We start from the raw sequence: 24677 nt of genomic DNA, 5'->3' as shown, positions 1-24677 counted from the left end.
CTAAAAAACAAGACATAAAGCACGCCGTCCCTTCCCCTGCCAGGACCGTCCAGTTTATGAGCCGATGCTGCAGTCTCGCTCAATTGCTTAAACTCAACCGAAAAAGGAAGGCACAATTACGCTCTCAGCCCTGTGGCACCCTGTCTTCCCCCTCCCCAGCCCTCTTACGCACACGCCCACACACCCATACCACACACAGAAAAACACCCACACGCTCACTCTCGTCTTCTTTGCTGCATTGTTACGTATTGCCCTCCCATCTCCTCACGTTTTCATAAATATGTATTTCTGTATCATATATCGCTCTCTCTTTCATTCCATCCCCTCCTTCTATCTCTCTCTCTCCCCACCTTCTCTCTTTTTCTCTCTTTGTTCCTTCACATGGCTAAAAATAAACTCAAGGTGCCCTTGTGCCGCTCCTGAGTTGTGTTCCCTGGAGGGGTGAGCACTGAGCTAGTATAGGACTCAAAGCCCAGGAAACGGGGCACGAGTCCTTCCCACAAACCCCACAAACCCCACCCAAACCCCCCTCGCCACGTTCTGAGCACAGCGCTGCGGCGAACATTCCTCCCTCCTCCCTTCGCCCCCGATCGGTCCTTAGTGGAGCTCAAATAACCGAAAAGCAGTTCTTCTGTGGTGGGGTAACCGTGTGTGGCTCCGGGCGGCCATGTCTGGAACGTGACTTGCCAGTCTCAGGCACTGTGAGCCTGGCCTGCATGCTCATATGCCTACGGTAGAGGTCCGCGTCGGGCTAGAGCTGAGGCCCCACGTCTGTACGGCCAGGCATGGACCAGCCCGACAAGCCCTAGCCTCGTTTCAAGCTGACGGAGCTCAACCAGATAGAGCCCAACTGTGCAAATAAAAAGCTAACACCATACAGCACAATGCAAAATAACGCAGTGCTTCCAGCAGGAAGGCTGCTTGAAAAGGTGCTTGCGACTGAGGAACATAGGGAGCACCACATCTGCCAGCTGTTAACAATGATTGACAACAATGGAACAAAGCAAAGCTTACAGTTTTTTGTAGTGTACCGTTATGCCCGACTAGCAAATCAGAACAGGCCGTATTTCTGCTTTCCTGCTTACTTTTTAAAACACATTTTTCCAGCACGTGATGTTAATATTTGTTGCTCGCACCTCTGCAACAAACCACGGGAGGAATGTCCTCTTTCGGTAAGTAAAATAGGAACAATTTATATTTAAATCTGTGTAATGATCAGAAAAGGCTAAACAATTAACTTAAGTGCTGTTTTTATTTCTGTTAAACGTGACGTTAATAAGTTTGCTGCTGTTTGTATTGATCAGAATAGGCTAACCAGTTAGCTTTCATGCTACACTCGTGTGCTATCAAATACGGCTGTTTTCAGCTGCTAATTGAGCATAATGGTACACTAGAAAAACTGGAAGCTTCGCGCCACTGTTGTCAATCGTTGTTAACACCAGGCAGAAGTGCTGCTATGCTGCTATTTGTAAACTTCCGGGTTGGCAGCGGGCCTGTACCTGATCTGCCCCAGTGTAACAGGCTAAAAATAGGCCCGATACCCGGCCCGATCACAGCATACCTTCCGGTCCCATTGGGATTGGGTCAGGATACAGACCTTTAGCCTACAGGGCTGTGAGCCTGACCACGCTGACTCTTATTTGAGATAAGTTACTTCTTCTGACCAATCATGATCTTGGCTAGGTCGGGCTCAAATTGGAGGTGGCATTTTGTATAGGTCAGCAGTTTAGTTGCCTCAAAGTGCCACCTCCAATTTGTGAGTTAGTTTGTGAGTTTGTGAGGTCCCACTAAAAAATCTTGCAGTCTCATTCTTTTTTAGTCGGACCTCACAAACTCACAAACTAACTTCCCTTTCCAGAAGCTGTAGAGACAGAAAGAGTCTATGGTCAAGGCCAGCTGTGGCATCTGTGTGAGACAGAGACTGCATAAGCAGAAGCTGTCTTCAGCAGAAATGCTAATATTGGCTCTGCCCGGTAAGTCAGCCATGACGCATGCCAATAATGGAGTTGATGAAACCTCAGTCTCTCACCAGAATCTACAGGATTCTGCATTGCATGGCTCGGTTTTGCACAAAGTCAGCATGTGCCGTTAGGTCTGTGTGGATGATTAATCTTACCTTTTACATCCTCGTCTTCGATGGTGGTGTTACTACTGTCAGACGACTCCTGTCGGTCAAAGAGACAACCCTGTTAATGTCAGTACGCCATGACACACAAATACAAACACACATACAGGCACGCACACGCACGCACAAAAATACACACACCCAGTTGCTTAACCAGATCCCCCAACAAATAATCAGTTTGAGAAGTGTCAGTGTGAACATGTTTAAAATGTCATACAGGAAACACAATGTCAAAATCCATGTAAACACCCAGTCTCTCACCCACAGTGCACAGGTTCGCTGCAAACAGTTTTTTTTGTTGTTGTTGTGACAAACACACTTGACAAGGACCAGTCTATGGACACACCCGCCATCTCTTTGACCCCTCTGTTATACCGTGCAAGCAGACGGCCAGGGGAAAGCAAGACAGCTTAACTGCTGGCTGATGCCTTCAGAGAATTTAACCTACAGTTCCAGTATTGTCCACAGTAGAGAGTGGCAGTAGAGAGTTAGGAGTGGTCCTGCATTTCACCTCCTAGTTCCTTTTTGACAGTTTTTTCAAAATCATTTCTTATCTCTAAACACACCTACCTATCTGACTATGCAAACAGTATATATTATATAAGAAACAAAGAGAGAAAGAGCAAGAAAGAGAGACAGTTACAGTGAGATTGAGAGAGAGAGAGAGAATAAGAATTATATTTGAACAGAACCATCCTGCAGCAGCAGTTTCAGTGTCTAGACTCTTATAGTGAAAGGCACAAGCCCTCCAGCCTTGATCTCTACCTGCCAGTACAGGTACTACAGGACAGGACAAACAGACAGACTCAAAAAACATCTGTACAATGGTGCTGTTACCATGAATGATGTGTGCCGAAAGAGATAAGAATATGGGAAACAGAGGGGAGACAGGAAGTGCAGGGAGGTGACCCATGGGGGCGAACAGCTGGTGTTTTGTAATTATTCTTTCCATTTCACACAAAATTGATGAAAAGTAAATCATTGGTACATTCTCCACACACACACACACACACACACACACACTCTTTGCCACAACAGAGGGAAAATTCTTGGAGCTAAATTCTACAATGCTGCTGGGAGATGGTATACTTCATAACTTTGATGTCAGAAAGACTCTATCAGAGCCCAAGTATTGCACTTTAATCACTGGCCACATGGGGTCACTGTTGTGAGTTAATAATCAATTTGCAGCCCTAACTCTATCTTTCGTAAGTCAAGCACACTAAAAGAAGTGGACACACGAAAGACAAAAAAGGTTCTCAGATTCCAGTCTCACCAGCAAACACCCAATCCAGTCTCAACAACACATGACCACTCCAGCATAAGTAAGACACACCCACTTTGGCCTAACCAAGACACCCAATCCAGTATCGACAAGACACGCCCACTACAACATAACCAAGACAGGTCAAGCCCAGCCACAGCCTCATATGAAATTCAAGCAGCGGCTTTGCCAGGAAACAGTCTCACCAAGATTTAGCACTGGCAACTTCACAACAGATACAGCTCAGCCTAGAAACTCCCACAGCAGCGAGAGCCTCACTGAGACACATGGGGGGCAAACAGAGGAAGCGACAGGGGAGGGGCGAGGGTGTACCTTAGTCCCATCCACTGGATTATGGATAACTGTGGTCTGAGGCTCCTAGAGAGAGAGAGAGAGAGAGAGAGAGAGAGAGGAAAGAGAGTGGGGGGAAGGTAGGAAGAGAGGGAGAGAGAAATAAGAGAAGGACAGGGATAAGAGAGGGAGAGTGAAAGGGAAGGAGAGAGAAAATAGAGAGAAAGAAGAGAGGGATAAAAAGAAAAAGTGAGACCAAGGAGGGAAAGTGAAAGGGAGGGAGAGAGAAATTAGAGAAAGAAGAGAGGGAGAAAAGAGAAAAAGTCAGACCGAGAGAAGAGATGTGTGTGCAGCTGTGATGAGAGATGTGACAGGATGAGTGAGAAAAGAAGAAATGGTGGAGACAGCAGAGAGAAAGGGACAGAGTAAAATAGAAATGACGAAAGAGCAGGAGAAGGAAGAGAGGAACAGTTACATCTGTAAGGAGAGAAATGCAGAATTCTTCAAGTGAGAGAATGCAGGTAGCGGGGGCTGTTCGAGGCCCGGGGGGGGGGGGGGGGGGGGGGGGGGGGGGGGGCTGAGTGGGAGTAGATTATCACTTTGAGCCCATGCCTGCAGACTGATGTCAGAATCTCATCTGCAGCTCAGTAGAACAGGAACAGGAGTCTCCTGTGCAGCTCTGTGCAGTTAAAACTGTGCAGTGGACGAAAGGCTGTGCTGTGACACAGGCTTAGGGGCCCCAGTCCTGCAGCTGTGCACTTTTACTTCTGCTTGCAGAACTGGCTGACACTGAAATTAATGAATCATTCTCTACAACTCTATGCAAATGGATGGCCATTATAATGAGTCTGTTTGTTCAAAAAAATCTTCTGCCCTTGAGTGAGCATGCTCTGAGCCGAGAGCGCAACAGACAGCCCAGCGGGGCGGGGCAGCCGCTGCGGGCCGCACCTCCCCCTCCACACGCACATGCACCAGAGGGGCCGTGGCTCGAGCTGCACCATCACCGAGGCCCGGTCCAATCTAGCCGCAACGCGCTCCGAGCATCAAAGTCAGAAGATGGCCTTGGAGGCCCAGCTGACGGACCTATTAAAGGAAGTCGTGAACTGCTTCCTGAGTGTCTGTGAGACAGGGTTTCAGGGTTTGCCCAGACTCAACTCGAATGCTCCAGTTGATGAGATGTATACCTCGGCAACTCGTGCACTAACTGCTCCTTCAACATGGTGTAATGTAGAGCTCAGCCGCCAGAGGGCTGGGGTGTGTAGAGGGCACTAGAGAGGAAACAAGGGCTGTGTCTGACATAGTCTACAAATTCCCTATATAGTAGAGTAACTAGGGTGTCAGCCACTCGCTAGGAACTGGCTGACACCCTAGTTAGTGCACTACAAAGGGAAGTTGTGGACCATTTGAGACTCAGCCATGTACTAGCCTAGGATGTCACAGGGATGGGATGGGCGTAAAAATTTGATTGGGCTTTCTGAGGAAAAAAGTTTAAAATTAACATATGAAAAATACTAATTAAAACACATTTAAATGAAAAACGTTTTTAAAATGATAAAAAAAGATTGGTGCAGTCAGCAGCCTTATGGAAGGCATCACTGCACACATTACAGGGGGTTTCTGTCTGCTCTTTAAGAGGCCTTCCAGCAAGAACACTCCTCCAGTGACCAATCACCAAAGGTCATTTGGCATCCTGGTTAGAGCCGTCTCTAACACGCAAAGGGCAACTGATCCACTGTAGCATTAGCATGTCACACGAACACGGCCTCCCCCACCAAACACCAATACCCAGCATCGCCCCTTAGCCCCTCTCTCTGGAGAGCCAGAGGGCTTAACCCAGACTTAAGCACAATTCTAACCCAGGTAGGAATCGAGCCCTAACCCAGGTTAGAACATCGGTCTAACACAGGTTAGAGTCATAGGGACACCAAAAGACGACACAAGGAAGAAAAGAGGAAAAAGCCATCATTTGAAGGCTCTGTGAGACACAATTAGATAAGTAAGTATTCACACATAAAAACACACATACTACTACACACATAAAACACCCATATACACTACACGCACATAAAACACACATATACACTAAACACACATAAAACATACATTTACACTACGCACATGAAAACACACATATGCACCGTAAAAATACACTATATGACCAAAAGTATCTGGACACCCCTTGGTCTGGGGCTGTTTTTCATGGTTTGGGCTCAGCCCCTTAGTTCCAGTGAAGGCAAATCTTAATCTTATGCTACAGCATACACTCACATTCTAGATGATTCTGTGCTTCCTCTACAGTTTGGGGAAGGCCCTTTTCTGTTTCAGCATGACAATTACCCCGAGCACACAGCAAGGTCCAAATACAAATGGTTTTGTCCAGAATGGTGTGGAAGAACTTGACTGGCTTGCACAGAGCCCTGACCTCACCCCCATCCAACACCCTTGGGATCAACTGGAAAGCCAACTGCAAGCCAGGCCTAATCACCCAATCAGTACCCGACCTCACAAATGCTCTTCTGGCTGAATGGAAGCAAATCTCTGCAGCAATGCTCCAACATAAAGTATAAAGCCTTTCCAGGAGAGTGGAGGTTGTTATAGCAGCAAAGGGTGGACCAACTCTATATTAATTCCCAGAATTTTAGATGAGATGTTGGATGTCAGACGTCTGCATACTTCTGGCCATGTAGTGTATATACACTATATACGCAAATAAAAAAAATAGACTATACACACATAAAACACACATATACACCACAGGAAAAAAATGAACACATATACACTATACACAAATAAAAACACGAATATGCACAAATACGAGTTCAATGCTGAGTGACACAAGAACAAAAGTGAGAAAAGAGGGGCTATGGGGCAGTGTGTCTGGGGTGGGTGTGAATGGGGAAGTGATCACTGTGACAGCATAGGCTCGCTTCTTCATGGTTTATGTTTATTTCCATTCAGGGTATCAGTACTCCACCTGCAAATCTCTCTCTCGCTGTCACACACACACGCACGCACACACACACACACACACAGACTCTCTGTCACACACACACACACACACACACACACATGCACTGCAGGCACAGCAGCAGCTGCTGCTCCCATCTGAGATTAATCAGCTGATCGGGGATATAAACGGCACCCGGGCCCGCGTGCTGCTAACAGTGTGCGCTGCCGTTGCTTCAGCAGAGGTTTTCCAGGAAAGCTAGTGGGTATAAAAAAAAGTGAACGAACGAGACGGGAGGAGGAGGGGGGGTCGGGGGCGGTTCTTGGTTGGCACACCCCCCTCAAGCGGAACTGACTCCAGACAGACAGCCTGGAGGGGTCACATGCAGTCTGCCCCCACATAGCGGCCTTAACGCACGGCATGGACTCCTGCAGTTCTGCAGTCCTGCAGTCTGGAGAGCCGTACCGCGCGCACGCGGCTCGCACGGCTGCACACGGCTGCACACGGCTGCGCATGGCTGCGCAGGGTCCAGCTGCCCAGCGGACGGTGAGAGGAAGCTGCAGCTGGCAGCGTTTCCCGGACTGGGGCTGGCCTAAAAATACCGCAGCGCGTTCCAACTTCAGCGGGAAATAGCAAAAGAGGCATAAAAATAGATCTAAAGAAATGCTAATGTTAGTGTGCGCACATCTTTCAAAATAAACTATAAAATCCTGACTCAGTAAAACTGAGGAAAGCGTAGTGGTTCACCATAGTTTTCTTTTGGATTGCAATAAAATACAGGAAGAATGTATAAATAAAACAAACAAAAAAAAACCTGCCATCTGGCCTATAAATGGTTCGATAACAATCACAGTAATGCTCCCTCTTATAACTGTGTGAGAATAATATTCATCAGTGTTTTTCCTCAGGACTGGCTTCTGGGGAGACGCAGGCAGGATACCCAAACTGTGCTGCAGCAGGGAAATGTCTTACCCTACGAGTGTAACAGCTCTGCATTACCCCACGAGTGTAACAGGTCTGCATTACCCCACAAGTGTAACAGGTCTGCATTACCCCACGAGTGTAACAGGTCTGCATTACCCCACGAGTGTAACAGGTCTGCATTACCCCACGAGTGTAACAGGTCTGCATTACCCCACGAGTGTAACAGCCCTGCATTACCCCACGAGTGTAACAGGTCTGCATTACCCCACAAGTGTAACAGGTCTGCATTACCCCACGAGTGTAACAGCTCTGCATTACCCCACGAGTGTAACAGGTCTGCATTACCCCACGAGTGTAACAGGTCTGCATTACCCCACGAGTGTAACAGCCCTGCATTACCCCACGAGTGTAACAGGTCTGCATTACCCCACGAGTGTAACAGCTCTGCATTACCCCACGAGTGTAACAGGTCTGCATTACCCCACGAGTGTAACAGGTCTGCATTACCCCACGAGTGTGACAGGTCTGCATTACCCCAGGAGTGTGACAGGTCTGCATTACCCCACGAGTGTGACAGGTCTGCATTACCCCACGAGTGTAACAGGTCTGCATTACCCAACGAGTTCAACAGGCGCAGAATCTCCTGGCCAGGGTGAAAGGGTGGAGTGGGAGAAGGCAAGATTGGCGAGATGTTCCCCATGTGTGGGGTGGACAAGAGGAGCGGCAGGTACAGGTATAAATGCAGCCGCACGCGCTCGTGAGCATTTGACTAGAGAACAGCAGAAAATTAGCTACAGGGAAGGGGATAAGAAATCTGTTACAAGGCACTGTGCTGACAGCGAGCTGTCTGTCTTCTGGTGTACATCCAGTTGCCAGTAAACAGGGGTGGGGCGGGGGGGGGGGTGGGCGGGGTCGGGTGGGGTGTGGGGGTTGTAGAGGTCCACAGGGCTGTGCCGCGCCCACAAGAGGGCAGCTGTTTCAGGCGCCTGACTGACACACAAAAAGGAAGTCCAACAACAGGTGTTCTATACACAGCAAAGCCAACACAGACAAACAGGGTAATGAGTAAAAAAGATAGATAGACAGATAGATAGACAGAGACAAATAGAGAGAGATAAAGAGTTCAATACCAGAGCAGAAGAAGTCACGTTTCCTTTGGGGCTGGTGACTATGCTGTTTTTCGTGCTGTTTGACTGTGGCTAAGCAGGAAACACAAGACAGTGTTAGAGTAAGCCTGTGCTTGCGCGGTGGGCGTATGGACAGAACAGGACACACACTCAAGGTTCTGTGGGGGACAGGGGCCGCGGCTTCTGTGACACGTCAGTCCTGGCCGGGCCAATGGGGGAGTTTACGAGGAAAGAACAGCCCATCAGCAGCTCTGCCTATTAGAACAAGCACTTTAACTGGCCAATCGAAAGTGCTTGTTAACTAACTACAGCGGTGTGAGGAAGAAGCAACTACAAGACAGAAGTACCCTGTGCCTAGCATTCATTCAGCATAAACCTTCAAAGGAAAAGATTGATGTGGCCAAAGTTTGCAGTCTAATTCAAGCTGATTGGCTTTCAAATCAAATATGATGCAGTGTACTATGAGACTATGAAATGCACTATGGAAAAGCAATCCATTATTATCATTAAATGCGCTGCTTCTCCCTCTGGAGTCAATCGGCTTTCTGTGGCTGAAATTGAACAGCAGTCGTGCATGCTCACCGGTCAAACAGAACAGCGCCTGCGCACTGCTGCTTACAGGCTCAGTTCGTTTTGACCCAGGCTGTCTTTCAGTCCCCTGTGCACTTCAGCCAGCAAATCAGAGGAACCCATTCGAGAGTGTGGGAGGGGTTAGGCAGGTCATCAGAAACACCAGACAGAGGAAATAAAAGTGAAGATTTTCGCATGTGAGAGGCCTCCTCACCGAAGAACACCAAACCATCAACCTCTGGGAGAACTGTGTACCGTCAAGAAAATTAGACGAAGAAGAAGCAGAGGATCGATCCTGAGCCTCAGCAATACACGTTCAAAAACATGAAGAGAGGAAGACAGTACACTGCAGCCCGGGTCTTTACAGCACGCAAAGGACACGCCACTGACACGCTAAGAGGTACACCACATCTGGAAGCCGACACACGGCACATCAACACACTACAGACCAGCATGCAACTTCAATGCCTACAAACACGCACACGCAACCTTACAGACTTTAACAAATCGTTATCGCTAAAAGCACCGGCTAAATGACTAAATTGAAAAATTGCAAGGGACAGCACGGCGACTCAGCGACGCACAAAAGACACACCAAAGACATACCACTGACACAGTGAGAGGTATACCACATACGGAAGCTGGAACATACCACACTATTTCCACTACCAACAGAGTTGACTTTCAGTCCCACACTCAGACTCACAGACACACACACAAACACACAGACACAGACACAGACACACACACACGCACACACACACACTACTCAGGCTGGTAAGAGATAACAGTGCTGGCCTATGCCAAGTCTCATTCATGCTCTTGCAGAGACGAGCCTCCCTCAGTGTCCTACAGAGGTCATCTCGTCAGAAGAGCAGCTTATTGGTTGTGGGCGTTAGAACTACTGCTTACCACTGCCTGCACAGCACCAGAGCAGTAGCACACACATACAGAATCAGAAAGTAGAATGGTTCCAAGGTCCATACAATCTGCTTAATACATAGAAATGGTCAAAAAAATGTTCCCGCTTGTAAAAGAACAACTTTAAGAATTGCTGGATTTGTACCTCATCTACCCAACGGCATCCGATGGTACCAGAGAGTGCACATGAGAAGAATGAGCCAATTCACTGTACTCCAGGGGTTCAGGTAGAGCACTGTGCTTGGTGTTCGAGAGGGGGGAGAGTTTGACACCCCAGCCAAACTCTCAGAACAACAGTCCGGACGTTGAACCCTTGTCTTTTGCTGATTGGATGTATTTAATGAATCCTGATCGGTGGCTGGGATTAACTGGTGATTTTTGTGGTGAGTGGGTCTAAAGAGAGATTGGTAGAGGCATAAATGCAGATTGGTTGTTCAGTTTTAATTCAATTTTTTGTGAATGCTAATTGATCGGAAGGTCTAGAATGCGAATAGCAGTTGTGGGTGGGCTTAATTTGAAAATTTTGATTGATGTTTCATTTTTTTCATGAAAGATGACTGCAGGTTAGTTGAGTCACTGTTGTGTAGTTTATTTTCCAATATGAGCTTAATGGTATACTCAATTCACAATGTATGAATATCGCCCACAAGAAATATTAATCAATCCTCAAACCACAAAACAACCAACTGTCGCCTGAGGTGAAACATGATAAAGCAAGAGAGAATGCTGAGAAACAAGCAATTTAATGTTGACAACCTCAATGCAGTTATCAACATGATTTTTTATCTATATACAACATACAAGCTTATGAAGAAAAGGAAATTTAATTGAAGTCCAGGAAAGGGATGAGGGAGAGATGATGACTAAATCGGATAAAAAGAGGGAGGATAAAGGAAAGAGCTAAATTTATAGAAGAAATGAAGAGGAGATTACGATTTAAATGACAACCTCACCATATACTGAACAGTAGAGCTTGACTTCCTTTTCTGGCCCAGGTGAGTGATGGGGAGGATGGGGGTGGGGGGGTGGTGGTGATATGGCAGGACGGAGGGATGGGTAGATGGAGGGAAGGCATAGAGGGAGAAAGAATGACAAAAGAGGTGAACGACAATCAAGGTGAAACTGTATATTCAGCATATTGCCTGAATTAAATAAATAAATAAATAAATAAATAAATAAATAAATAAATAAAATACAAATATACATATAGATATATACTCATAGGTACTCTGTTAGTTGAATTAACACTGAACATTTTACTATGTATAAGTTTGTAGTATCCTAGAAAGACGAGATGGAGATAAAGTAAAAAATCTATGGAAAAAGGGAACCCAGGGATGTGCGAGAAGACAAGAAGACAGAAGGTGGCAAGAGAAAGGAGAAGAATTGGCAGGTGAAGTGGAGTTCCACAGAGATCATATGGAGCTAATAAACCCTGCAGAGCCTCAGGCTGCGGGGAGCAGAGATGTGCCCAGTACTGGCTGCACAGCAAAGGCAACACACAAACGACAATGTGGCCACACCGCCATCTTCCCTCCCTGGTGGAACGACAGTCATATGCTCACTTCTCACTGTGAAATGCCAAAAAACTGGGGATTTTAACCAAGGGTGGGGGGGGGGTGGGGGGGGTTTAGGGGTAAGACAGGGGCTGGGGAGGGGGGGGGGGGGTATAGGCCAGCTGTACTGTAAGTGGCACTATTTTGAAGCTAAAAGCACTTGTTCTTAGTTAAGTGACAAGTTTTCTTGTTCACTTAACAGCATTTAACTTAATAGGGTCTAATCGTAGACTAGCTGCAGTCTATCCACAGTCTAACTGCAGTCTAACCAGTCTAACCATAGTCTATCTGCAGTCTAACCAGTCTAACCACAGTCTATCTGCAGTCTAACCAGTCTAACCACAGTCTATCTGCAGTCTAACCAGTCTAACCACAGTCTATCTGCAGTCTAACCAGTCTAACCACAGTTTAACCGCAGTCTAACCAGTCTAACCACAGTCTATCTGCAGTCTAACCAGTCTAACCACAGTTTAACCGCAGTCTAACCAGTCTAACCACAGTCTAACTGCAGTCTAACCAGTCTAACCGCAGTCTAACTGCAGTCTAACCAGTCTAATCGCAGTCTAACCGCAGTCTAACCAGTCTAACAGCAGTCTAACCACAGTACAGCCGCAGTCTAACCACAGTATAACCGTAGTTTAACTACACAAGACTCATTGCTCTGGCTGATGAAGTGTCTGCTGTCTGCCTGTGCCGGCTGCGCATTGAGTGTGGTCCAGCACACCGACTGCGCAGCTCTGCTAAGGGGCCCGGAAAGTGACAGGAAGCAGCAGCCGGTCTGTGCCACACGCCTACGCCCTTTACGTTTTTCATCACTGTCCTACGGTCTATGACGCTACAGGAAGGAGACTCTTATGGGACAAATCCTCCTCATTTTCGTTCTAACCGACTCCAAATATTGCCCAGTGAAGTTCGGTGAAGCAATACAGACACGGAGAAGGGAGAACGGGGTGAATTTGATGGCTTTGTCTGAATTCTTACTCGCTGAATAACAAAGCCGCATTGTTTTCAATGTGGAGTTTTAAATGTGTTTAATGGATAGCACTGTGTAAGAGGCAGTAATTATGCTTTCTCGTAATTAGAACAGCCAAGCAACAAATTACTAGAACACTTAATTCTGTTCCCAACTCAAAATGGAAGAATTACGCTTAAGTGGCTTTAAATGGCTTCAAATTCTTCTGTTTTACAAAAACAAACAAATAACAAAGAGAATTGATTAATTCAATTCAATTAATCTTGTGATTCAGCAGTGTCTTCCAAATCACCAGTGAGAAATCTAAACGCAGGAGGTAATCATTTATTTCGTTTATAGCATTATATGCAAAATAACAGAAACAAAACAATGCGATGCAGATAGCTGAACTGGATGATGTAAATTATTGAATTAATATACTACTGAAAAATGCATAAAGCAGCGATCGTGGGAGTGCTGTGGGAGATGAAGCAGTTCCGAAACTACATCAGTGATTAAACTGTGAAAGTGAACTTTACTATGATATTCTGTAAAAGGGGAGAGAGAGAGAGAGAGGGAGAGAGAGAGATAGACGAAGGGAGGGGGAGAGAGAGAAAGAGAGAGAGACAGAGAGACAGTGAGGGGGACTGATAGAGATATGATGGAATGGAGAGAAAGGAAAAAGCCCTAAAATGTCAGAAAGCAGGTACATGGGGAGCCTGTTGCTAGGCGATGAGCGAGTCACAGTGGATGTGGCTATTTCTGTCTCAGGGTTTCCAGGGTTCAGATTTACAGCTATTCCTGGAGCTGGAGGCACATTCCCTGCTGAACTGAGTCTTAACCCTTACTGCCACTATCACACGCTCACACACACACACACACACACACACACACAGACACACACAGACACACACCATCACACACACAGACACACACCATCACACACACACACACACACCAACATACATACACACACATCATCGCACACATAAACGCACACACACGTACACACTTACATTCATAGACACACAGACACACACATATCAAACACACATGCATGCACGCACGTATGCACACACAATCAACCAATGAAAATCTAACAACATTGGTTACACAGTTAGACCTTCCTAATATGACCAATCAGCATCCATCCATTAGTCAGCATCCATGCTGTCACATGTCTACTTGCCAATGAGAAAACCAAACAAAGAGCCAACTTGGATGATTTTTGTTAGACGACAACTGGTGGTCGATGCTGGAGCATTCTTGATGGCTATTTGGGTTGCTAACAAGCAAAACATACGTTGGGAATTATGTAAGGCCAAAACTGGGCCAACTGCGGCATATTTATTGGGGCACTGCAGAAAAGACTCCCTTATGTTGCATTTCTGAGTGACTCCTTTTGTGTTTTGTTCTTTAACTGGTAAAATGGCAGCTGCCTGGAGTTCTGATCCATATCTCATCTGAAGGGCATTCAGAGACGTTGTTTGATTTTTCTGTCATAGAGACAGCTTGCACGTGAGCTCCATGTGTTGAGGATGAAGCTGGTTTATGATGAGGAAGCCGCGTTCAGGCATGAAATGATGAGGGCACAGGTCACAGACCGACACGCAAAGGCTTCTGTCAGCACAGGAGTCACTGCTGAGTCACTGCCCAGCTGTCCGTACACATGGGAGAAAGAGATGGACAGGGGAAGACAGCAGAGGAGGAAGAGAGCAAGTGAGTGAGAGGGAGGAAGAGAAAAAGAGGATACACCGGGAAATGGAAAGGAACAGAAGGAGAGACAGACAGACAGAAAAAAAAGATAGAAGGACAAACAGGCAGAGAGAGAGAGAGAGATTCTGTACAGTCCCAGGTGTTTCTGGTACAGGGAATCATTTTTTTATTTATTCTGTCAGTACTGTGTTGTGAAAGTGTGGTATAGCAGCCAGATCCCTATTCAGGTTAGCTTCTCTCCCCTGTTCACCACAGAGTAGCTAAAAATAAACTACAGTAAAAGCATTATTTCTGCAACATATCAGAAAGAGCACCGACTGTGTGTGCATGCATATGTATGTGTGTTTGTGTGTCTTTTTACTATGGAGAGCTGGTGCATCATGGGAAATGCTTTCATCCATTGCATCTTAGAATGATATTCTTTAGGTCAAGAAATCTATATGCAGAAAACTCGATTTAAGATGTAATACAGCTGGGATGAAATTAATTTTAAAAAACCTCTTGATGTGCTTTGGTTTGAAAATAAGATGAAAATGTGCAGTTTCTCATGCGTCTTCACCAAGCCAGAGGAAAACAAAAAAACCCTCCTTTTTCTGTGCAAATGCAGCAGAGTGAACAATTATGTAACAAGTGGGGGGAGGGGGTCGGAGGGTGAGGAGGCCAGATTAATCATCGAGACACAATGAGCAAGACAGCAGAGAAAGAGGATTCTTTTCTAGAATACAGTGCTTAACACCTAATGAGCCCTACATCCAGCAGCAAAAGCCTTCTTGGACACCCATGGAGCAGGAAATATGCACAGACCTTTTAGAACTGAATAAATGATCAGCTCACCCCTAAGCACATAAGCGCATGGGGAAGTGTGAAGTGTCTCTTGCCTGGCCTAAAACAGTCTAAGGGCCTTTGATTCCAGAATGAGTTCTTATACAGAACACGGCATTAAAATGGGGGAGGGAAAGTGACAGTATGAAAATTACTAGTGTTACTTCCTAGCATCAGCCTGAAAGTTAATGGCATTACTTCCTAGTTTTGCTTCCTTGTGTCACAGTTACTAGTGTTAGTTCCTAGTGTCACTTCCTAGTGTTGTCTTGAAAGTTTCAATTATTAATTCTAGTGTCTTTTTGACAGTTAGTTACCACTGGAAGTTCTTTGTCACTGAGGGCAACATTTTGACGATCCAAAGTCATGGCCCAAAGGTCAAAATAGACCAGTATTACCTTCAAATTTGCTGCAGTGTTTATTTCAAAACTGTATCGCTTCAATTTCTATTCTAAGCTCTAATCTATAGACTGTACAGTGAGCAAAATGGATAAATGGCCCACTCTCATAATGACATTTTAGTACAGCATGGTTCAAATGTTCTCAGAGTTGAGTCAACCATTCCCATTTTGCAGATTTGGGGGGGGGGGGGAGGGGGATTGTCCCTGTTCAGAACCATGTACCAACACAACTGAACTGGACCTACAAACTGACAGGAAATGGAATTCATGAGGTGGAAGGTGTTTGGAGGCTGAGGATTCTGGTAAATGGTAAATGGACTGCATTTATATAGCGCTTTTATCCAAAGCGCTTTACAATTGATGCCTCTCATTCGCCAGAGCAGTTAGGAGTTAGGGGTTAGGTGTCTTGCTCAAGGACACTTCGACACGCCCAGGGCGGGGTTTGAACCGGCAACCCTCCGACTGCCAGACAATCGGTCTTACCTCCTGAGCTATGTCGCCCCTGAAACTGATTCTCAGTTTCCTGTGCAGTAGAAACAGGCATGACCACTTTCGTGGAACACACGCCACCTCACACGCTGGAAAAGGAGCAACCCGCTAAGATGGAAAAGCACGAGATTCCGAAGGGAAGGTCTGTCTGATGAGCGTGGAATGCTGGGAAGGGACCCGACAGACAGTCTCTCTAGCTGGACAGAGTGGTCCCTGAATGCGAAGGGTATTTTTTAGTTGAGAGTTGAGATGAGATTTTAGCTCTCATTGCACCCTTACTAGACCTTAAGCCTTGGTGCTAGTGGTATACTTCTGATACACACTCATTACAATCATTGTCTCAAACACAAATGCACACAAACACACACACACACACACACACACACACACACACACAGCACAAACACGCAACAAGCACACCACATGTATACTGAACAACAAAAACAGGAATTTTCACCACCTACAGAGCTGCTACTGTGTGCAGATCTTTCTTTAGACACATCTGTAAAACACACGCATGCAAAACACGGTACAGTCCTGGTCAACACGCTACAAACAGACACAGAAATGGTGCCATTAAGCTGTAAGGCAGAGAAACAGGAAAGCACAGCAGAAAGGAAGGAGTAATAGGTGTTTAGAGGAAGCAGGGGAGAGGGAGGCTCATCCGGGACATCTTACCTTGACATCTGCCTTCTTGTTCAGCATACTCTTGGCTGCTGTAAGAGAGAGAGAGAGAGAGAGAGAGAGAGAGAGAGAGAAAGAGAGAGAGAGAGAGAGAGAGAGAGAGAGAGAGCGAGAGAGTGATGTGCAAAATCAAATTAAAAATCAAAGGGAGGACAAAAAACCACAATACTCAGGGAGAAGAAAGCATCACAATGCAGCTTAAACATTCAGTAGCATGACACAGTGGAAACTCCTGGGGGTAACAACACTCACAACACCCCCTACCTCCTCTCCTCAGACCCCACTCTACCCCCACATCCAGTCCCAATGAAAACACCCAGAAAACCTCTGGTGTTGCTGGAAAACTAATTAAGTTAACACACCCTGACAAGTGTAATTAAGCACTGATTACAATCGAAGCACTATGGACCACACACATGCTTGCACACACAAACACACTCCTTAACAGATACACATAGTATGCGTGTACAAGTGCGTATGTGCACGCACACACCAACACACATACGTGCACCTACACACTTGTGTGCACAAATGCAGACGCAGACTCTGGCCTGCCCCGCCCCGCTCCTGTCACCTCTCCCACTACAAGGTACAGTAAGTTCCAACATCCAACCAACTTCAGCACCCTGGACAGCCACCGTGGTCCACAGCAGCCCAGAACAGACAGCTCCACAGCTGGCGTGATTATTCAACCATCCGGAACCAGGCTCCATCAATCACCGCCTCCAGCTGCAGGCAGCCAATGAATCAGCTGGCGTGGCAAATACAGCTGGCGTGGCGAATACTGCTCCCTGTGACTGGCCGCTGAGTTTTCTTTCAAACAGCGACGAATGCAGAGGAGGAAAATCTTTGGCACAGCTGAACCCTGCCTCGCCCTCCTACGCTGCCAATCACCTGCGTTTCTCCACCGACTGTCTCCTCCCCCTGCCCCGTATCTGCTTCGCCAGGCTCTTTCACCTGTTAGTTTTTGCCAGTAAATAACAAATTCAGTGTCCAGAACACACATACACACTTGCGTGCCCACCTACACACAAATGTAAACATTTGTGTGCCCAAATACTTGTGTACAAATACATGAACACATACTGTATGCACACCTAACCATGTGCACACAAACCCACATGCATGCTTTCTCTCACGCACACACACACACACACACACACACATGGGACGCAAAGGGGTGCACATCTATGTCTGGCCATACCTGCCCTAGGAGGACAGACAGACAGTGAAGCTCAATCAGGCCCTCACCGCATCAGCACCTTAATTAGCTAACAAAGTGGAGAGAGTGAGGGAAGAGGACGTGACAGGGCCCTGAAGGCCCATGAGGACCCCGCCAGCATCCAGGCATCAGCTGCCCTTTCTGGTGCCTGCTCCAGAGGTGGGTTGGGGGGGGGGGGGTTTGAAGGAGGGGCATCACTCATACGCTGGCCCCACCTAACCCTGCCCACTCCCTATAGAATGTGGCAGGCGGCGTGCACATGAAGAACGGTACGCACGGGATGAGTCATGGAGCATTAGAAACAGCGCTATCGGGTTATGTAAAGACTCCCCCCCCCCCCCCAAATCTGCCATGGCAGCTCAGGCCCACAGCTGTGCAGAAGTTTTTGTGTGTCTTTAGGGGAAGCGTGAAGGGGAAATAAGCACAGGACGCTCAGGCCCTGAGGAGTCTCTACGCTGAGATGAGACAGAACTTCTGCTGAATATTTTAAAGAGAGCCTCGCAGTCTGCATCAGCTTGATTGGCAGAAACACAGTAGTAGGCACTTTTTCCTTTTTCATCTTCTTTTTAAACCAAACACTGCAAGGCTGGATAAAATTAGAAATCTCTTTTTTTCTATGATGTAAAATTTATCACCAAATCAGGTGTCTGTCTGTGTGTTGGGGGCAGTGGGGGGGCAGGGGGAAATTAAAGGTGATCCAAAGGTGAGGTAAATATTACAATGAAAAAATAGCGACCTTTGAATTTTGTGAGTGGATTTTGTAAAGTGAGTATTTGATCTATCAGTGCAAGAAGTAAAGATCGCTAATGGTGGGCATAACATGTATGAAAAAGAGGTTACTCTTTTCTTCTACTTTGAAGTTAAAACACTTGCATTACGTTGGACAGAACTTGAATTACATGGCAGCCAAACGGCCATTGCCGTAGACAGTCTGAATTTTAGCCTTAATGTCCTGACTGACTAACTACCTAACGTTACCACCAAGTTAGCTAGCTAGGATAGGCACTTCTTCAGTGACAGACGTGTATGTAACCGGCTACCTGTATATGTAACTACGAATATGTAACCAGAGCCTGATGTCTCCAACAGAGAAGCAGCTGTGAAGCAGTGTACACAAGGACTGTGCCTGACCCAGAATGTTGTATTGGAATTTCGCATACGATGCATTGTATACAAATATTCTTTCTTCCCAAGTTTTTCACGTAAATACATGTAAATGTAAAATTTAAGTCAACATAGCATTCACGGTTAGGACATCAGATAACCACTTAAAAAGGAGAAGGAGGTGGAGTCAGTGAGCATGGCCTTTGATCCCATGGCTGTAAAATGCCTACAGCGCTAAGGAACAGTGAAGACAATATTGGTGTCGGGTTTCAAGAGAATCCTCCATGCACTCAGAGACTAGAAACCAAATTGTTTGAAGATAGCAGGATGGAAAGCCAACCACAAAGATATTTCATCATTGGGCATATAAACAATGATGTTTGAGTTGTGAACCAATCATTGGTTTTAGACAGAAAAGGATTTAGATAGAAGAATTATTACTTAAAATCGTAAACAAAATAAGCATAATTTTGATAACTGACATGGCAAAACTGCTTTCTTGTCAACTGCTAATTAGGTAAGAACTGACTTAAAAGCCCCTGAGAAAAATGAAGAGCCAATAAAAAAAAAGAATAGTGAACAGAATCGGAAAAGTGTAGAGCCAAACAGAAATGCAAAGAAAAATCTGTAACAAAATACCATAGAGCCAATCAGAACAGTCTCCTCAGATCTTCATGGAAGGACGCTTGCTCAATAACCACTTACAAATAAGCCATTATAGTGCAATTTCTGAATTCTGACCCTGATCTTGAGATGAATTAGAGTTTCCATGGGAAATAAGGGGTGGCAAGGTTGTTTTCCCTTGTAACACAGACACAAGTCCTCCTTACCTTGCCACACATTTTTAGAAGCAAGAAAAGCAACAAAAAGGAGGGGTTAAAAGAGAGAGGGAGACAGCATAAACACCATTTTACCTGGATGGTACAGAACACACATCATAGAAGAACACACAGAGGAGGATAGGGGGTTCAAATGTGCAAAATCTCTGTGAAACATACAGGCATACTTTCAGACATCACAAACAACTGTGCCCAGGGACAGCACATTTTGAATGCAAATGACGTCATTATAAATCAAGAGATGAACGTGCGGATTTATCGACCAGACATTATCCATAAATTGTGCACATTTTTTTCTGACATTCCCGGTAAATAAATCCACATTTATGTGACAAACATTAGTTGAGTCTTTCCTATCATGGGAGACTTGTCAAGTCTGCTCTGAAGGTTTGACACTGAACTAGTTTTCCACTTTGTCCTTCAGGTCCTACGTGGAGTACGGACACCGGGACTCCTGGTGTATTCATTCATTCGATAGCTAGCGCACCACCTAAACAATAAAGAAACAACCCACAAACTGAGAGAAAGTTTTCTTTACATATGTAAAAACTGAAAAGTTCTACAAATTTTACAGAATTTTATCTTGTAAAATTATCGTGTTACTATGTCTATTGTTTTATTATGTTTACTGTATTGTATTACTGTCAGCGCTGTGATTCAATGGCCTGAAAAGCTCTCTTCAAAAAAGATTTGGGCTATCATAAATCTTGGCCCACGAAAAAAAAAAAATTGTTCTTGTTTTTGTAACTAGTATCGTTAAAGTTTAACGTTCACAATCAAGTCTGCACTTCTGCACTTACTGTACTCTTTGTTGGGGCTGTACTTTCTTCCTCTGGGGAATTACTGCATGTTAATCTCTGGTCTTTGCACTTGTGTTTACATTGTAAATCTCTGGATAAGAGCGCTCGCTAAATGTCAGTAATGTCATTTATGCTGAAACATTACACGGCCACACTCAGGAACAAAGGTAATGGCAGCGCCTAAAACTGAAACAATACACCACCCCACTCAGGAAAAAACACAAACACAAAAAAATTATCATCACTAAATCCAGATCCAAAAGCCCACTGAGCACTTACGAGGAGGCATTAGCAGCAACAAATTTCCCAGCATTTAGCGGGAAGGCTAGCGTCTGTAAGTGCTTTTCAGGCTAACGTTCCGCTCGCGGCTTGGCGCTGTGCCGCTGGGTCAGATCGGCTGTGAAACAGAGAGCGCCAGCCGCCCCTGCACTGAGCTTACAGGGGGAGGGGACCTAGTTCCCAGAACAGCAGAGCAGCAGTGGTTCTAACACCCAGCCACCCCTGTACTGAAACTACACAGGGAGGGCACCTAGTTACCACAACAGCCAGGACGAAGTGGCCGTGATATGAATGTTTGACAGATGAAATAACAAGCTGTCTGTACAAGGAGAAGAAAGAAGCACTGACAAGACCAGGAAAAGGCTTCTAACTTTTGCAGACTCCTCACTTGGTGTACTTTCCCTTCAAATGAGTCACATTGGCTTGATGTTGTTTTCTGCAATATGCTTGTCAGCTCTGCTTCAGCTTTTTCATGGTGAATTTTGCCAGATTCCCAGCTGGAATCAGCTCATACAGCACTTCCCGCATTTGGCACTTGTAAGAATCTCTCTTTTTTGAATACTTTACTCCTTCATTCTCCCCAATTTAGAGTGTCCAGCAGTATATATATACTGGCGCTCATTGCTGCAACCTCCGCAATTGATTTGAGAGAGCTAAGACATGTAGGAGCTCTCCTCCAAAGCACACTGATGACATTCTGTGCTTCTTATCGCACTCCAGTTTGCAAGGCAGGCTCGCTGACATGAGCTGGAGGAAGTGATTTCATGTGCGGTTTAACACACAGACCTGCAGGCACCTGACCAACCAGTGGGGGGCGCTGGTGTGCGATGAGGCGCTGGCAGCTGAAACCCTTCCATATCTCAGGGTAACTCCAAAACCAACTGTGCACAGTCCAGATTTATAACAGACTGTGGGACCCAGCCTTGTACTAGAACAGCGCCTTAGCGGGTTGAGCCACCAAGCACCCCCATGCCATCATCTCTTAATGCTACTTTACACGTAGGCATTGCACATTGACCGAGAACCCCCTAACCTTGTGAATACACTGAATAAAAAAGCTTAAATGTCTATCATGCACCCCGTTTTGATTCCCCACCAACCACCCCTTCTTCCCCCCTTTCACAGAACATGCACCAGGCCAGTGCCACATGCAGCATTCAGCAAACCAATGGACAGGCAATACCATTCTTTAAACCATGGGGGCGGTCCCACACTCATTACAGACCAACGAGGAAAAAAGAAAGCAAGAAGGCAGGTTGCAAGAAGAGGAGGGAGGAGAGAAAATAAAAAGGGACGGGGGAGAAAGAAGGGAGAGAAAGAAGACAGGAGGGAGAAGGGAGAGAGAAAGGAGAGAGAAGGGAGAGAAGGTAGAGAGAAGCAGAGAACAAGCAGGATCAGCGGTACAGAAAGCTGGCTGTCAGCGCTGGGAGTGAGAGAGATGGAGTCGGTGATGGAGGGAATAAGTGAAGGAGGGATTTGGGGTGGATGAGTGTGGCTGGGGGGCAACAGGCAGGCCCCCGTCCAGCCCAGCCAGGCGGTCCCCAGCACGCTGCAGAAAGGAGGTGAGGGAGGGGGGAGCCCCTCTGAGACTGCCGCATGCTCAGAGCTTCATGCTGTGAGGAGGAGGAGGAGGAGGAGGAGAGGAAGAGAAGGGGAAGGAGGAGGAGAGGGCGCCCCTCGGTGCGGTGCGGCTACCTTGTTCCACCAGCCCTGCGGTAGTGCCGGCGGCGGCGGCAGCGGCAGCTGCCGCGGCAACAGAGGCCGGAGCTGTGGTCTGCCGGCCCACTGTTAGTGTCCCAAACAACAAAAACAACATCCGAGAGAGAGAAAGAGAGAAAGAGAGTGTGTGTGTGAGAGAGAGAGAGGCAGAGAAAGCGAGGGGAAAAGAGAAAGAGCAAGTAAGAGGGAGAGAGACAGATGGAGGGGGAAAGAGGTTTGGCGGTTCAGAAAGAGTATGATTGTAAAGGAGAGAAAGAGAAGGGGAAGAGAAAAGAACCATCTGTTAGTCGGGAAAAGAACGGAAAAGGAAACATGGCCACTGAAACACAGAGGATTTTATTTGAGTGAAAGAAAGGAAAACCAAGAACACTTCCAGCCAAAAATACCCCCCATTATACTGCAGTCCCACTGCACAATTTGTTTTTAAACTCCACTGTTTCCAATTCTCATTCAAACAGAAAAAGGTTTATTCAGCCACTTCCCCTAGAAAAGGCCAAAGCCTTTCATTTGCCCCGTTCCCATTTCAAACCAAACCAGGAAAATAAAAAAGAATAAATAATGCTGAATTAAGGTTGCAAATTGGTGTCAGATGCTGCACTTTGTCCCAATGTCAGTTTAAAACCTAAACATTTAGCTCAGACCCCTCCCTCCCCCCCCACCCCCAAGTCCCCATGAGCATCAAATTCCCACAATTCCAGAGCTGGCATCCCTCAGGTGCCAAAGCTGCAGTGGGGTGAAGGGAACAGAATGTGGACCCCTCACCCTCCACCCCCCCTCCCTGCCCCCTGCATAGCTGTTCACACTGGAACAGGAGATAATTAGAGAAAGAGAGCAGTGGAGGGAGTAACACTGATGGGGGGAGAGCAGACCCACGTGATGCAGGGGTCAGGTGCAGGAGATGGGGGGAGGGTGTGATGCCCTGACATGCTGATCTACCTCCCGCCCCCCCCCCCCCGCCGCCCCCCTGCCCCCCCCGCCACACTCCTCCTGCTCCCAGAGAGCTGTCGCCCCGCCCCCTCTTCTGCTCAGCGCGGATGCACAGTCAATGCCGCCCACCGACCTGCTGTCCGTCTGTGTGCATGTGTGCGTGTGTGTGTGTGCATGTGCGTGTGTGTATGTCTATGTGTGCGTGCGTGTGTGTGTGTGTGCGTGTATGCATGTGCTGTGTGTGTGTGTGTGTCTATGTGTGCGTTAGTGTGTGTGTGTGTGCATGTGCGTGCGTGTGTGTGCGTGTATATGTGCATGCATGTGCGTGTGTGTGTATGTCTATGTGTGTGTTAGTGTGTGCGCGTGTGTCTGTGTGTGTGCATGCGTGTGTGCATATATGTGTTTGTGTAAATTTATCTGTGTTTGCGTAGTGTGGAGAGGACCAGCTCATACACATATTCTGGCCCAGTTCATTATTCAAACAAATGCACAAACTCTATTTCCAGCTTTATTGAACAGCCACAAACACTCATTTAAGTAGCATAAACAGCCCTGCTATTCACTGGAGAGCTACTTCAGATGAGTGTGTGGCCACTGCTTACTCCTCTAAGCAGGGTTCCATGTTCCCCCTTCCCACCCCCCACCAACAAGCCTCTCACTGCTGGGACTGCTTCAGTCTTCTCTGTCATTGAGACTCCAGCACAGGTTGGTTATTACTAAACAGAAAGTCAAGTCTGTCTTATTAGGTTCTGACCCCATTATTGCCATTGTGGATGACCAAAGTATTCTGATTTTCTAGCTCATGGTGACTAGTTCCAAGGGGGTGTGGTTGAAGACAGACTATCCATAGCTAACAAGTAGTGACACAGACGCAATCACGACCTTCTGCTACCAATGTAAACCTTCCAGAATAAAGAACTGCGGTAAGCAGAAAGAAACCTGGACCTCGGCCGACACCTTTGCTGTCCCAGACGTGGCCAGCATGGTTTGTACTACATCAC

At 46.5% G+C, this 24677-nt stretch overlaps 1 protein-coding gene across 23 annotated transcripts in view; it reads right to left on the bottom strand.

The window, feature by feature from the left end:
- The window catches only part of LOC118212497 (calcium/calmodulin-dependent protein kinase type II subunit beta), a 71972-nt gene that overhangs the window by 14231 nt on the left and 33064 nt on the right, over nucleotides 1-24677 (bottom strand). For 2 of the 23 annotated variants that reach the window (XM_035390395.1, XM_035390394.1), the window contains exons 13-17: nucleotides 22726-22815; nucleotides 16781-16818; nucleotides 8682-8750; nucleotides 3723-3767; nucleotides 2117-2165 (exon numbers count right to left, since the gene is read on the bottom strand). In XM_035390395.1, the coding sequence (XP_035246286.1) occupies nucleotides 2117-2165; nucleotides 3723-3767; nucleotides 8682-8750; nucleotides 16781-16818; nucleotides 22726-22815 (291 nt within the window). Of the gene's footprint in view, nucleotides 1-2116; nucleotides 2166-3722; nucleotides 3768-8681; nucleotides 8751-11122; nucleotides 11156-16780; nucleotides 16819-22725; nucleotides 22816-24677 lie in introns of all 23 variants that reach the window. The other 21 variants (XM_035390397.1, XM_035390396.1, XM_035390418.1 and 18 more) reach the window with 17 other exon arrangements.

This window comes from Anguilla anguilla, chromosome 14, assembly GCF_013347855.1.
Source record: "Anguilla anguilla isolate fAngAng1 chromosome 14, fAngAng1.pri, whole genome shotgun sequence".
NCBI lineage: Eukaryota > Metazoa > Chordata > Actinopteri > Anguilliformes > Anguillidae > Anguilla > Anguilla anguilla.
Note: the sequence above shows the minus strand (reverse complement) of the source record. Positions and strands in the feature narration are given on the sequence as shown.